Here is a 15,435-nt window from a genome sequence, read left to right on the forward strand (position 1 = left end):
GCAGGAAGCTGCCTTAAGTAAATAAGGCCAAGCTATCTGCCCATCTCCTTTGACTGGCAGTGGCTCTCCAGGGTCTTAGATAAAAATATTTCCCAGCCCTTCTAGATGCCATCAGAGTGAACTACAGACTGAACCTTGAACCTTTTGCATGCAAAGCAAGGGCTCTGTGGTCACCTCTCATGCAAGAGAACAAGCTTGCTTTTCATTTAACAGGGAGTGAAGGAGGTACCCTCCATGAAAACCAACTTTAAAAGCCACAAAGTACTGGATCAGTTTAAAAGTCCAGCTGGATTAATACAAAGGGTAATCTATGGCCTTTCCAGTAACAAAGCTTGGAAGCAAAACAGTAATTTCAACTATATACATACAATGGCCTAGATACAGATTTCACCCTCCATAAATGGAAGGCCTCCTTCTGTCCATGGAAGACTTTTGAAGACTTTTGCTAATTCGCCCTTCCTTATGGAAGATAGGATCCTACACTTTTCCAGAGGGTCTCCCAACTCTCCGTACATGTGAGCTAAAAGAGGGAGAATTAGAAAAAGTCACCTCCCTCCTTTCTGCCAGCCATTTTGACTAAAGATATGCTCCCTCAGATAGGATCAAAGTCAGTTATCCAAGCCAATGTACGGTACTTGATGGAGTTGTATGGCAAAGAAAGTGCTAAGTATGGGTGTTGGAGGTTATGATTCAGATTCCTGCTACATCATGAAGTTCAGTGGGTAAAACTTTGTAAGTTGTTAAGTCCCAACCTATTCACCACATTGTTCACAATTATAAATGAAATAAGAACAATGAAGTATACACACAAATGAGAAAGAATAACAACAAGAGTTTTCTCTACTAACCTTAAGCCCAGGAACTCCTCTTTCTCCCATTATACCAGGTGCACCCTAAAACGACACGAAGGAAAAATGTTACTGAACTATTGGCAGAATCCCTGGATCAGTGACAGATACTTCTCAAAAAGATTCTAGGTGCTGAAGTTATAATATAATTATTTTTATATTATTTTAAAACAATTATTTTATCACCACCAACACTTGGTGGAAGTGCGGCTAATACAAGTAGAAATTATTAAACTGATTTGTAGGATAGGTTATAACAAAATTGGCAGTATTGTAGCCAACAGATCTTATACTAATAATGTGAAGTTAGCAACAGCAATGGATCAAGCAAACCACAATGGAACATTGCAGTATCAAGGGCCCAAGCTTAAACGATGGATGTGAAGTTAACTTGAATCAGTTTGTGTATTTCAGGAGTGGTCTTCCAGATGTGGCTGAATCAGTCCCAGGTGGAACAGCCAATGGACAGGGATGATGGGAGCTGTAGTCAAGCAACATCTGGAGGACCACAGGATCTCCATCCCTGGTGTATATATTAATTACAAAAGCATGTTCACAAAATGAATTTTTCAGGTTGCTAATGCACTGATTCAGCAGGAATGCAAGAAGCATGCACGAATGCATCTGAATCCTTTCAGTATGTAACTTTTGATACAGAATAGATCTAAAGCAACAGATATTTCACAGTTGCACAGACTTTATACAAGAAAATCTTGAGGAGTCTAAGTATATGCCAGTAGACTTTCACATACAGACTTTTGTAAAAGTCCCTAAACTTTTTAGGGAGAAACATCATTATTAAATATTAGCAGCACAGCTATGGTTGAAATGTATATGCAGATTAAATAGGAGAGGAGGGTGACTAGAACAGAAGGCAAAGGTTTGACCACATTTATAGGTTATTTTTTACAGCAACATATTTTTACAGCATGAAATATCAAGGAGAAACATTAAAAGTTTTATAGAAATTGATGAAACTTCTTTACTGCATATTACAAACACTGTATTATTGCAAGTACATGAGTCCCAATGGACTGTTTTAGCATTAAGACTAACAAAGAAAAGGAAAAGAGTAAATTACTAGCTTAGAAAGTATAGGCAAATTATCTGGCTAAAAGCTTCATTTTCTTGAAAACATGTTTCTAGTACAAAACCCTGTGGAGGTTTTTTGTAATTATCTGAAACAATGTTTTGGGAGTACCCCAAGAGACCCATAAATGTAAGGAATGGGGTATATAAAATTTTGAAATAAAATATGACAGGAAGATAAAGTAATTAAAGAACTATTCCAGATGTAATTATGTAACAACATTTTTTTCATACATACTTTTTTAAAATGCAAGATGCTTATAATTTTGATTTTGAATCCGATACTTTATATTGCTGTGAGCTAAGATAGTCTTTGAATACCCAACCAATATGGACAATGGCAATATTAATGTTACGGATAAAGTGATTTCCACTTAATACTGAGGCCCCCCCCCTCCAAAAATAAACAAAAACCCCTGGCACATTTTTTCTTATGTGGTTGTTTAATACTTTTAAATTACAAGAATTTACGTGCTATAGCTTGAGGAAGGAATAAAACAGCAGCCTTAGATACCTTTTCAAGGAGAACTGAATGGACAACACATTCATCTTCTGTGGCACAAAAAATATATACAGACCAAGAGCATATTTGGTCAGACCCACAGAACTCTTAAAACATACAAATGAGCACTTGGTAGGAGCATGTGCTCCTTTAGTGCTAACTGACCATTTAACAAGAATGCAAATGCTGCTGACACATGACATTTCTTTTACAGTGGTACCCCGCAAGACGAACGCCTCGCAAGACGGAAAACCCGCTAGACGAAAGGGTTTTCCGTTTTGGAGGCGCTTCGCAAAACGAATTTCCCTATGGGCTTGCTTCGCAAGACGACAGCCCATAGGGAAATCTCCCGGACAGCGGGGAAGCGCGACTTCCCCACTGTCCTCGGACCTCCTCCCGCCGCCCGGCTTCGGAACGATGCTCCGAAGCCGGGCGGGGGGCGGGAACTCCTCCTCCCTCCGCGCGGCTTTGGAGCATCGCACCGAAGCCGGGCGGGGGGGGCGGGAACTCCTCCTCCCTCCGTGCGGCTTTGGAGCATCGCACCGAAGCCGGGCGGGGGGACGGGAACGCTGCCTCCCTCCGCGCGGCTTTGGAGCATCGCACCGAAGCCGGGCGGGGGGACGGCTGCCTCCTGCCGCCCGAGACTTGGGGTGGGAGGAGGGTTTCCCTTCCCACCGCCAACATTCAGAATGCTGTTCTGAATGTTGGCGGTGGGGAGGAAAAACCCTCCTCCCACGCAAGCCCCGGGAACAGAGGGAAAGCGCTGCGCGCCTTCCCCTCTGTTCCCGTACCTGTCCTGAAGGCTTGCGGTGGGGAGAAAAGCCCTTCTCCGCACCGCCAGCCTGGCAAGCTGTTTCCCTAGGAACGCATTAATTGATTTTCAATGCATTCCTATGGGAAACCGTGCTTCGCAAGACGAAAAACTCGCAAGAAGAAAAAACTTGCGGAACGAATTAATTTCGTCTTGCGAGGCACCACTGTATTTTGTTCATATGGTACAGAGTAAAATGGCAGGGTTTTCATTAATAAAGTAAAATGAAAGCTCCAATGTATGTAGCAAGTCTTTCCCCATTGGCCTGGCCTTCCATAAAGTTAACCAAATTAACATAGGAAGCATGAGGCTACATTGAATTCATTTTTTTAACCCCTTCTACTTGGGTTTGCTGATCGGAAGGTTGGCGGTTCGAATTCCCACGATGGGGTAAGCTCCCGTTTTTCGGTCCCAGCTCCTGCCAACCTAGCAGTTCGAAAGCACATCAAAGTGCAAGTAGATAAATAGGTACCACTCCGGCAGGAAGGAAAACGGCGTTTCCATGCGCTGCTCTGGTTTCGCCAGAAGTGGCTTAGTCATGCTGGCCTCGTGACCTGGAAAAACTGTCTGCGGACAAACATCAGCTCCCTCGGCCAGTAAAGCGAGATGAGTACCACAACCCCAGAGTCATTATCGACTGCACTTAACTGTCAGGGGTCCTTTACCTTTTTATATGCTGTATGGAAAACTAATGTGCTATACGATCCTCTGCCCTTTTTACAGTACAATGGTAGCTCAGGTTACATACTCTTCAGGTTGCATATGCTTCAGGTAACAGACTCCGCTAACCCAGAAATAGTACCTTGGGTTAAGAACTTTGCTTCAGGATGAGAACAGAAATTGTGCTCTGGCGGCACGGCGGCAGCAGGAGGCCCCATTAGCTAAAGTGGTGCTTCAGGTTAAGAACAGTTTCAGGTTAAGAACGGACCTCCAGAACGAATTAAGTACTTAACCCGAGGTACCACTGTACAATGAATTTGTGTATATATTTTTCAATGTAATTTGCTTTTAACAAGTGTTTCCATTTTCCTTTGTTGAATGTTAGTTATTAGCAACATTTTTAATACTATGTAAGTTACAAAACTGTCAGTTTTGTACGCATATTAAAATTATTATTAAATTATTAAATTTTAAGCAGCAAAACCAGTGTGGGAAATCTTGAAATAGCCATTCAGCTAAAGTGAAATAAACATGGCAGTAATTAAGTTTTAATAAACTGTAGTTAGCCTTATTTCATTTGCTAGTTTTCTGATTCCCTTTGCCTTATAGCACATGCTTCTAACATGTTTAGATTCTTTAAGACTGAGAACCTTGCTTCAAAAATTGAGAGTAGAGAATCTCTAAATTCAAGGGAGTTGCAGGCTACAAACAAGCATAGCCCTTTTCTATTCTTTAAATATTAATATGATTCAGGCTATTTCCCCTCCATATACAATTCACCATCTAGGAAAGTTAAAAAAATATATATTGAGGTCAAACTACCACCAAAAGCAGCTTCTACATAGTTGCTATGAAAAACATAACCTTTCCCCCGCAGCAATAGATTATATCTTTCTGTCAATTTTTTCCCTAGTTACTGGAATGCAATACATTTTAAGACTGAGGAAACAGAAAAGCCACCCCACATCACCCCAACCTAATCAAACTTGGTTTTACCATTCTCTGTATAAGCAAAGCAAGTGGTTCATTACCCGTGTTCTCTGCTAGCCCCATCCTGGACTTCATTTCAGAGCAGTGTTGAATTACCTCTTCATCTTGCTTTTCATCTCTCCTTTCCACCTGCCTGAAACTTTTAAATTATTTCTCTTAAGGTTAGAAACCTCTCCTGGCCCACTCACCAAGTGAAAGTAAGTGAGAAGTCTTTTCAACAATACTCAGATGGCCCACAAAACCTGTCTGAGAATTTGTGAACTATATGCAGCGATGTTTCTTTCCCTTTCATTTCTCCTTTTAATAAACTGCAGTATAAGCAACTTGATTTATACACACGTAAATCCAGCTCCTTAAAAGGAAAAGGGGGGGAGGAAAGGGGGGGTAAGCCTTCTTGAAAAGGGAGGGGGAGAGGAAATAGTGTGTCCAATGTAATAATAGTAAAGAAGAATTATTCTTTGCTGTACTAACGCTAAGAAATAAACATCAAAATGGGCAATGGTATGTATGAGCCACCACATAAATCTACTGGCACTTTAAAAAAAGAATGGAAATACTTCGGTGGCTTATCAGTTTGTGGCAAGGGAAGCTCAAATCCTGTTCACATAACAATTTTGCATTCAGTGGGTTGGATCCAGATGAAGTTAATTAGTTGCCGTTCAAACCAATGGGACTTTTCACATTGGTTTCAATGAGACCTAAGTGCAATGGTGTGGATCCAGCCCAGTGACCGCATGAAGGGGAAGGGGGAAGCAGGATTGTGCCCACTGACTATGCTCCAAGACTCTGTGCATTCAACCAAACCTGTAAACATTGCCCGTGTACAGTCTGGAAACCTGCAAGATCACTGACAGCACAGAAAGAAACTTAAAAGAGTACTAGCTGTAAATGCGGGGAGGTATACAGTCAACCTGGTGGCCTCCAGATGTTGGACTACAACTCCCATCATCCCTAGCCACTGTCTTGCTGGCTGGGTCTGAAGGGTACTGTAGTCCAACACATCTGGAGAGCAACATGGTATAGGTTCTGTGTCCAGAGAATAGCTAAATATGCAGTACTTGGAACTGGACCAACGGGCAAAATCCCCTCTATGTTTTCACTGAATGTGGAACTGTTGTGTGAGTAAGGCTTTAGTCACATTGCATGGGCACAGACATTGTTCTCAGCATATAAAGAAAATAAAATTAGATGAAGTAATGTGTTTTGGACCCTCTTCTATGTCAGCTAATGGACAAAAGAGGATTTGTGTTCTGTGGGAATTGTCTACTTTGTGTTGCTCAGAACTGCACTCCAGCTACAAACACCAGAATGACATGGACATGGTAGTGATTGCGTTTATTTATTGATTGATTGATTTATTAAAAACCTGTACTGTATGCTGCTATTTCATAAGTGGTTTACAACAATTATATATACACAATATAAACCACTTTTAAAAAATCTAAAGGAAATCACTATTCAGAAAGTGTTTAACTTACTGCTCTACATAAACCTGTTACTAAGTAAAGTTTTCAGGAAACCTTAATGGTCAATAGAGAGGGCAGCTGTTGAATCTCTACTGGAAGAGCATTCCACAAGGTTAGGCAAATAAGAGTAAAGGCTCAGTTTCATGTCCATGTCAAATGAGCTTCATCAACTCAGGTGACAATTAGTGATGCTCCAATCATAGCGATACTGTGATAGTGATGCTATGACAGAAGCCAAACCACTGCACAGAGAATGTTGCTTAAGCAGAAGGAACAGCAGTAGCAGTCTGTTTATTTTTGCTATTGACCACGTATTGGTTGAGAAAAAAGTATTACGTCCATAGTCCTCAGATCACTGAAAGTAGATCTCCTTGCTGGAGTCTATGGAACTATTCCAGAATAAGAATTTTAGAGGAATACAGCTTTAAGGAATATAGCTTTTCAGCTGTGAGTCTTAAGGCCTTCTGTTTGCATCATAGGCCTTTAGTAAAAAGCCACAAACGTGTAAGGATGAAGCCAAAGACTTTAGCAAGCAACCCACAGCCAGCTTCAATTCAGTTCAGTCTGGTTTTGAAAGCGGAAACACTGATTCCTCAAAAGGCCAGTCTGAGACTGCAGAGCAGCCGAGGTCTATAATGGACAATGGGAGAATTACACCAGGCACTAAAGTTATCTCAGCTCCATTTGACATCACATCTTGCATAACAATACCCTGCATCTCACAAAACTGGCAGAACCTTGGCTTTGTATCCTATTTGAAGGATTAACCTTCTGGCAGCAAAACTTTGCCCAGAAATGCTGGGCTGCTGCCAAATACAGAAGGCTAATGTTTAAAAAGAACACCTGTGTGAACACATTATTAACTTTTCTCTGTTAGTATATGTTATGGCCCTGATCCTTTGTTTTTAATCTATGCAGCATTTGAACAGATCACTGATGGTTGCTTATAATGCATGAGATGCTTTCTGATTTCCAGTTCCAAGACAGACCTGGGTCTATGCCTTTGTGCACATAGTAATTAAAACTGGAATATAACCTTCCATTGCAGTGTCAGGGATTTGCCTGTCCCCCTTGTGACCAGAGAATCTTCAGAGCTCCAGGAGAAACATGTTCTTGAGAACTGGCCTAGTAGGTCCTTCGCTCCTTAGGGATCCTAGGATCTCCTTTCATAAAATGATGTAATGCTAATCTCCTCCCACTCTGACCTGCATACCTGTGATGTACAACACAAACTGTGAAAACAGATGAAGACACAAAAACAGCAGCTGTTTTTATGCTCTTAATATTATCTTCTTTTTTTCTGAGCTACACAACATTTAAACATGCCCTGCGGAAGCAACTCTAACAGTTGTGAAATCATATACAGTGGTACCTCGGGTTAAGAACTTAATTCATTCCAGAAGTCCATTCTTGACCTGAAACTGTTCTTAACCTGAGGTACCACTTTAGCTAATGGGGCCTGCTGTTGCTGCTGCGCCGCCATCGCGCAATTTCTGTCCTCATCCTGAAGCAAAGTTATTAACCTGAGGTACTATTTCTGGGTTAGCAGAGTCTGTAACCTGAAGCGTCTAGAACCTGAAGCGTCTGTAACCCGAGGTACCACTGTATATTTCCCCAGTTAAAGGATCTTCCTGCTTCTCAAATAAGATTATATTTAAAAATGACTGTGAAGCAAATCTGGATTCATGTGATGCGTATAATGAAGATTAATTTATGGAATTGGACTGTTAAACATCCCTGCTCCCTTTAATTGCTATAATGATGACCAAAGTTAACTTATGAAATTCATTACCACAAAACATATAGATGGTTTGTGACTTAGTTGATTTAAATTGTAATATGTATATAGTCAAAGAGGATAAAGTCAAAGGTTTTTTTTCAGCCACTGAAAGGGGAAGATGAAAAATGCATTCTTCAGCTAGAACTTGCTGGTACTCAGTTCTGGCACCTCTCAGGTGGGCGCCATTGCCATTCTAAGAGAACGAGGGAGGTGTTCATGGTGAGTTCTGGCACTCCTTTTTCTAGAAAAATAGTACTGTAAAAATGAATACAGTGGTGCACCGCAAGACGAATGCCTCGCAAGATGAAAAACCCGCAAGACGAAAGGGTTTTCCGTTGCGGAGGCGCTTCGCAAGACGAATTTCCCTATGGGCTTGCTTCGCAAGACGAAAACGTCTTGCGAGTCTTGCCATTTTTTTCTCGCTTTCCCCCCCTTTTTCAAAGCCGCTAAGCCGTTAATAGCCTTTTAACAGCTTAGCCGCTAAGCCTTTAATAGCCGCTAAGCCGCTAAATCACTAATAGCGCTAATCCGCTTAGACGCTAATGGGGTTGCTTCGCAAGACGAAAAAACCGCTAGACGAAGAGAAGCGCGGAACGGATTCTTTTCGTCTTGCGAGGCACCACTGTATAAGCCTATGGAATACTATGTTCAGCACTTTGAGACTAGCCAGACTTTTTTTTTTTTTTAAGAGGAAGCCGGCTTTAGAAAAAAATGCTGCTAAAGGAAGGAGCACACATTCTATTAGGAGCTGTCAAGCCTGTAAAAAAATCCCAAAATTATTATGACTCTGTCACTGCTAAGGATGGATAGGAAAGAAATTTGATTCAGTTCACATTTAAACGCAAACATATTAAGTTTGCACTTCTCAAAACAATCCACAAACTGAAACAAAGCCAGCCTTTGAAATTTGCAGTTTTCTGAATTTGCAACGACGTTCTCCAGCCAAGCAAATATGTAAAAAAATAATACATAAACTAGGGTAAATTGTGTACATATGCATATATTTAGGGAAAATAACATACTGTACTTTAGGCAAAACTGCATACAAAATGTGTATATTTGTGAAAACCACACTAAAATGCTGGTGAATTTTTATGAGAACTGGTTTTTTTTTAAAAAAAAATGCAAAATGATGTAGAAATGCTGAGAACAGAATTTAAGATTGGAAAAATGAGAAACCGAGACACAGTTAAATTGATCATTTCCTCCATCCCTTGTTGCTATCCAAGTGATAAACCACTTGAACTGCAGTTCAGATGGGTCACCTAGGCCTTGATGGAAATACTATGTGAGTTTTCAGATCAGGCTGACAGACTTTGCAAAAATGTAGTTTGTTATCCTGTAGCAGCCTCAAACTCAGCACTGAGGCATACAGCATGGGAATTTCACAGAAAATTTGCCATCCCATTCCCACCCTTTCTGCAATTTCTGGACCCATGCACTGGGTGGACCTCTGCCACCATGATATGTATGAGTTACCATGACTGAGTTTCAAGTTTCTAGCAATTGCAGGTATAAGTTGAAATCCCTAAGACATGCTGTTTTAGCCATTGAATCCTGGAAAGGAAGGCAATTTTCATCAGCACCCATGGCTGAAAATGTAGATACAAACAGACATTTGTTCATAAGCTATAGGAAAGTTTCTCCCTCTAATTTGATAAGCACAATGCTTTCTAAAAGCCCTACTGTCCTCCAATAGTGTAGCAGTAAGAGGCTTATTATTTGTTAATACCTAAATTACATGTCATTAAAATATTTACTCCTTATTAGCCAAGAGCCACACACCGTTAGTTGTAAATTCTAACACTACAAATCACATACAAACAATGTGGTTACTGTTACAGTTTGGGCACGAAATTTTATGTACTCGTACTGTTGTGTGCAATGACTTGCTCTTGTATAAATGCAATAACTCCATTACGTTGTGGCTGTCACATAATTTTTAAAATGAGTTTGATATAAAAGTTAATGTTTATGAGAACAATAGATGCACAGTATTTTTCAAGTGTCAGGCCAGACATTATGTATAACCAGCTTTGCCAACAGTCTATAGTGCTGATGTGAAAAAACCCTGCTGTTTTAGTAAGAGACTAAATGCAGGCTGCCAGTCATGGTGAACTGTGACCCAATTTGGTGACGGAACTGAAAGAGTTGAACTACTGAACACATGTTATGGGCAATCTAAGCCACAACTACTTCTTTTCCCATTTAGCTTTATTTTAGATCACCTCTAGCTTACGTATTGCCAAATGCATTCATTTGCCTTTCCCCCTTCTTTCCAGGATGAATTTTTATTTTCTTCATATGTTTCTTATCTCGATAGATTCCTCTGTAATCTCTCTGTCATCAGAAAAGGCAAAAATCCCACAGTGCCAATTCACTTCTTAAGCCCCATTCATTTCAGTTAGATTCGTATGCATGGAAACAATGTGTTGGATTGCAGCCATTTTTGTTACGCGTTGTTGATTGTGTAGGGGTGGTTTGCCACAATGTTTACAATCTGTATTTCCTATCCAATAAATTCACTGGGCCCATGACTTAATTTATTATTTACTTTATTGATCACTTGCTTTTTTCTTTTTTTAATTAGAAAAATGCATGCCTTGATTAACTGGATTTGCAAAAATAATATTTTTGCTACTACAAACAAAAAACAAGGGTATAAAACTGTGTGGGACTCACCTGTTGTCCATCCATCCCTGGGATACCAGGTGCACCAAAGGAACCCTGAAGAGAAGCACATATATGGATTCAGGAAAATATATCACACTCCTCGTGAGATACCTCAGTGCAAATGCAGTGCTTTCGTTCCATATGTTATTATAACTGAGGAGTTTAATTAACCCACTGAAATTTCAGTGGCCTTGTTCTGTAAACTTGGACACTACTCTTCTGAAATATGACTTATTTTTATATAATTGTTATTTTGATTCAGAATTAGAATTACACTTGGTTAACTGTCACATTTTCAAGCTTGTGTGCGTGAGAATCTTTTTTTAAAAAATTACAAAATTACAAAAAATTACAAATTATTATTATTATTATGGAGCAGTAGCAGAAAAAGTATAACTAGTAAAAGTGTAAACAACCAAAAAAAGATTATCAACTCATATTTAGAACACACAAAACATCTCTGAATACACATGCAGCTTTCTTGAGGCCCACACCAAAAACAAAATAGAAGATGGATAAATATTCATCAGTCAATGTTTTCTAAATATGTCATTCCACATAAGCCCATGGATTTGTGGAGGATAGCACCTCTATTTATATATTCAATAAAGCTCTTCTAGTTATATAATGAATTCAGAATTTTATTAGTCAAGAACTTCCTAACTTTTCTTAAACATAGTTTTCAATTAACTGAATGATATTTGTACATCCTTTGACACTTGTACAGAACACTAAAAATTAAACACTTATCCTTCAGTAGTACCTATTTTGAAGAGTAACCCCTAACATCTAGCACGTGCAATTATAGGAACAATGTTACTATGATCCACCTGGTATATCACCAATGCCTTGAAGATATAATTTGAAATAATTAAACATAAAATTGTCAAAATATCCTGATCCTTCATAATGGCATCAGTTTTATTGCCCTCAATCAGTGGGTAAATTAAATCGGAAATGGAGCCCAGCATTGAAAGTGGTTTTAATTTAAATAATAATAATATATATATATTAAAACCAGCTATAGTCCATATTGCTATTAGTTAGATGTCCTTCTGCCTTTCTGGAATAATTTGTATGTTGGCCTTTATGCATTTTCAATGACAGCTTGAAACGAAACAGCCGTGCAGTGTACACCAGCACATCAGTAAGTTTTAGAGAAATAAATAAATCAAAACCACCAATTTATCTTTCATTTCTGAACAATTCTTCAGATCGTGCCATATGTGATTAAACATCTCTTCCAAAGGCCTGCTTGTAGCAAAGGAAAGAGGAACAGATGGAAAAGTTGCCCATGACAACAAATATCATTAGCCAGGACTTGTTGCAAACATTTTAGGAACCCCTGGCAATTAGATTCCCCTTTTCTTTCTGGTTCAGTTCTAAATTAGAAGACTTACCTCTAGCAGAAGGTATTTGTGAGGTACTACAATGATAAGAAGAAAGCCCATAGGACAAAGGTGCTGCTGCTAGGATTATCCAATGGGGATTTAATAAAATTAAGGTACATTTATTGGCTACTAACTTCTTAAGCTCATTTGGGTACTTTACTTCCTTAAAGATCCAACTTAGTTATTGGAGCAACTGTTGTAGCTGGTCCAATGCAGGATAAAATCTTTCTGTACCCTATGCCTAAGCCTTATTTGTGAAGAAGGTTCTAAAAATAAACAATACTTTGCAATATCGTCCATGTAACAACATAACAAAAGGGAGAGGCAGCAAGAATTGCCAGTGATCATAGGCTTTCAGCAGATGTGAATCAGAAGCACTAGGTTGGATTTCAACCTGTCCATGTTGGAATGAAGTTGCCCCTAACCTTGAAGATATTCTAACAGATTTGGCAGCATATCCTTAGGGCTACTGTCACATGAAAAAAGGCTAGGAATGTCAACAATGAATGTAATGGCCATTACAGAGCATTACTGAAATTTAACAATAGAAGACATACTATAGTGAGGGGGTAAATGCCAAAGTACTGGATACTCATATAGTATTTGTTTGTCTTCTAGTTTCTTTCCAGGAATATAGAATGTGGGGAGATGTTTTCAAAATGGGATCTGTAGCTATAGATCTCCCGTGTCTCTTGCCGTAACTCTAAAGTGGTGATAAGCAGAATAGAGCAGCTTTAATGTCTGCCGTTACTGCTAACCACTCCATGCTCATTGCAACCCTACTTACTAATATCATACTAGCAATGTGTTACTTGATTTTGTAAGGATGGTGATGTTAGAAAAGGAAATTATGTCTGCGACTTTGAAACAGAAGATTCATGCTTTTCCCCACGTGCAATGCTACTAATTTTTCTTTTCAGCTTTCTTCAGCTTCTTCCTAAACATTTTAGTTTTATGAAACACCTACTATAATACATTAACTTTTAAAGATAGCTTTTAAAACAATTTGCCGTGAGCTGATTTGGGAGGGGGGGGGCTGGGTTAAATGCAAAAACCCATTTAAACTGTTTTTAGTTTTGATATATTTAGTATTGGTTTAATGCTGCAGTCCATAAATCGCAGGTTCACTCTATCAAACTTTAGCCGTAAACCCTGATGAGTGTATGTAATATCGGAAGCATTCACAGGAAGTGAGCTCTCAGGTTACTATAGAAATAGGAAGACACTGGCCAGCCACCAAGCACCATTTATCAGCGACACCTAGAATCCTTTGTTTCCTTTGGAATTTTTTCGGGGTGTGTGTGTGTCATATGGCAGTGATCTATTTGAATAACACCATGCCTCTCATTTGAAACTCTAGCTGTATATCCCACAATGTTTTAAGTTTGGTTTCATCAGTTTCCCAGTGTTGAAGAAGAAAACTGTAGTAACTTCTGTAACATGGAAGTTCAACAGATGGATCGAAAACAAGTCTTGTTTGGCATTGCTCAAGCTCCTTTCCCATACAGAGGGGCGGAGAATTGGGAATCTCATGCTATGTATTTTGGGAAAACAGAGCTTGACACAGACTAAACTAACTGCTTCAGTGTGGGATACAGTAGCTAATGCCCTTCATTCTGACAGCATGAAATTTGGCAGTACGAAGTATAATCACTTTCACAGCATCGTTTATACTATACCTTTTGTCCTGGAGGCCCCTGAGGCCCCTGGAAAGCAAAAAACAACAACAGTAATTCAATTAGCATAATAATGCAGCCAATTTAGCTTTAAATGACCAATTAAAATGCCCCATTGTGTAAATGTTCCTATGCCGGGTCAAAATCAGCCGATGTTTTTCACATCAAGGAAATGCAAAACTCTGTACTTGAAATGTATAATGGATGTTTTTTCTCCTCTGTTTAGCATTAACTACAAGCTGCAAAGGGACGCGGGTGGCACTGTAGTCTAAACCACAGAGCCTAGGACTTGCCAATCAGAAGATCGGTGGTTCGAATTCCCGCAATGGGGTGAGCTCCCGTTGCTCGGTCCCTGCTCCTGCCAACCTAGAAGTTCTGCAAAAATTCCAACTCCTGCTTATATCCATGTTAACTTTCTACATTCCACCCCAACCTGGCTCTTCTGATACCAATAAATCTGCCACTGTTGGACAGCATTTTCTATTCCTAATACCTGGTAAAAGCTAGTTTCAACTTTCCATGTTGGAATCTACATACATATAAAAACCATTCTCAAAATGCATTTTTTAAAAAAGCGTTTAAAAAAATACATTGAATTTTCCATAAGGTTCACCATTGCCATCCAGTGTCACATTGTATATTGCACTTAAAACACACTTGAAACGTTTTATTTGCAGCTGTATAGCTGAGTCTCATATGTATTTGACAGATGATAACATGACAACATTTTGTCAAGGACATATTTCCCTAGTACAAAATAGCTTGTCAAGAGGAACTAAAACCTGAGGGAAAAGTAGACATTTTACTAGCATGATAACATTAGGCGTGGAAAAAAGGCATTCAATGCATGATTTACCCATGTAATGAATGATTTTGGAAGACATGTTTACTCTCCATCCACAATCATCATTATGTAAGGAACTTGACTTGCTGGGGATTTAAATACAAGTTTCAAGAAAACCTAACTGACTTCTACAATTTGTTCCATATTTTGAAACCCTGACAAAAGGATTAGGGAAGTTCTACTAGCAGACTTCTGTCTTCCTTCACTCCTCACCAACTCCCTCAAAGCAAATCACCCACTAAGCCTGTGGATCTCCAGATGTTGTTGGATTTCAACTCCCATTAGTTACAGTCACCATGGCCAATGGTCATGGTTGATGGGAACTGTAGTCCAACAACATCTAGTGGACTGCAAGTTTCCCATTCCTGGCCAAGGCCACGCCGCTCTAGCACAACCTGGACCAAACTCCACTCTCATGGCAGAGCAGAGGTTGCTTGTCACATTCTGCCGCTATCTTTGTTTTAGGCCATACCTCTACAAGAACTAATCTGAAGCAGGGAGGGGGTTAGCATGACTAGGCCTTCATCTTTCATTAAGCCTTGTCACTCTAGTTACAAGCTAGCTGCAAAAGGCCAGACGGTTGTTAGAGGCAACCACTCTGCTGTCTCTCCCTCCTCTCCTACCACAGAATAGAATACACCTTGCTGATTTCTCATGCACTTTCCACTGCTCTACCAAACTAGGCATAATTTACCAGTATTATAC

The 15,435-nt window shown here is 39.7% G+C and overlaps 1 protein-coding gene across 1 annotated transcript in view; it reads right to left on the reverse strand.

Moving 5' to 3' along the window:
* The window catches only part of COL25A1 (collagen type XXV alpha 1 chain), a 297,431-nt gene that overhangs the window by 63,611 nt on the left and 218,385 nt on the right, over positions 1-15,435 (reverse strand). Inside the window, exons 11-13 of the mRNA XM_028743095.2 lie at positions 13,890-13,916; positions 10,829-10,873; positions 849-893 (exon numbers count right to left, since the gene is read on the reverse strand). Coding sequence (XP_028598928.2) covers positions 849-893; positions 10,829-10,873; positions 13,890-13,916 — 117 coding nt within the window. The remainder of the gene's footprint in view (positions 1-848; positions 894-10,828; positions 10,874-13,889; positions 13,917-15,435) is intronic.

The sequence above is a fragment of the Podarcis muralis genome, chromosome 9 (assembly GCF_964188315.1).
Source record: "Podarcis muralis chromosome 9, rPodMur119.hap1.1, whole genome shotgun sequence".
Taxonomy (NCBI): Eukaryota; Metazoa; Chordata; class Lepidosauria; order Squamata; family Lacertidae; genus Podarcis; species Podarcis muralis.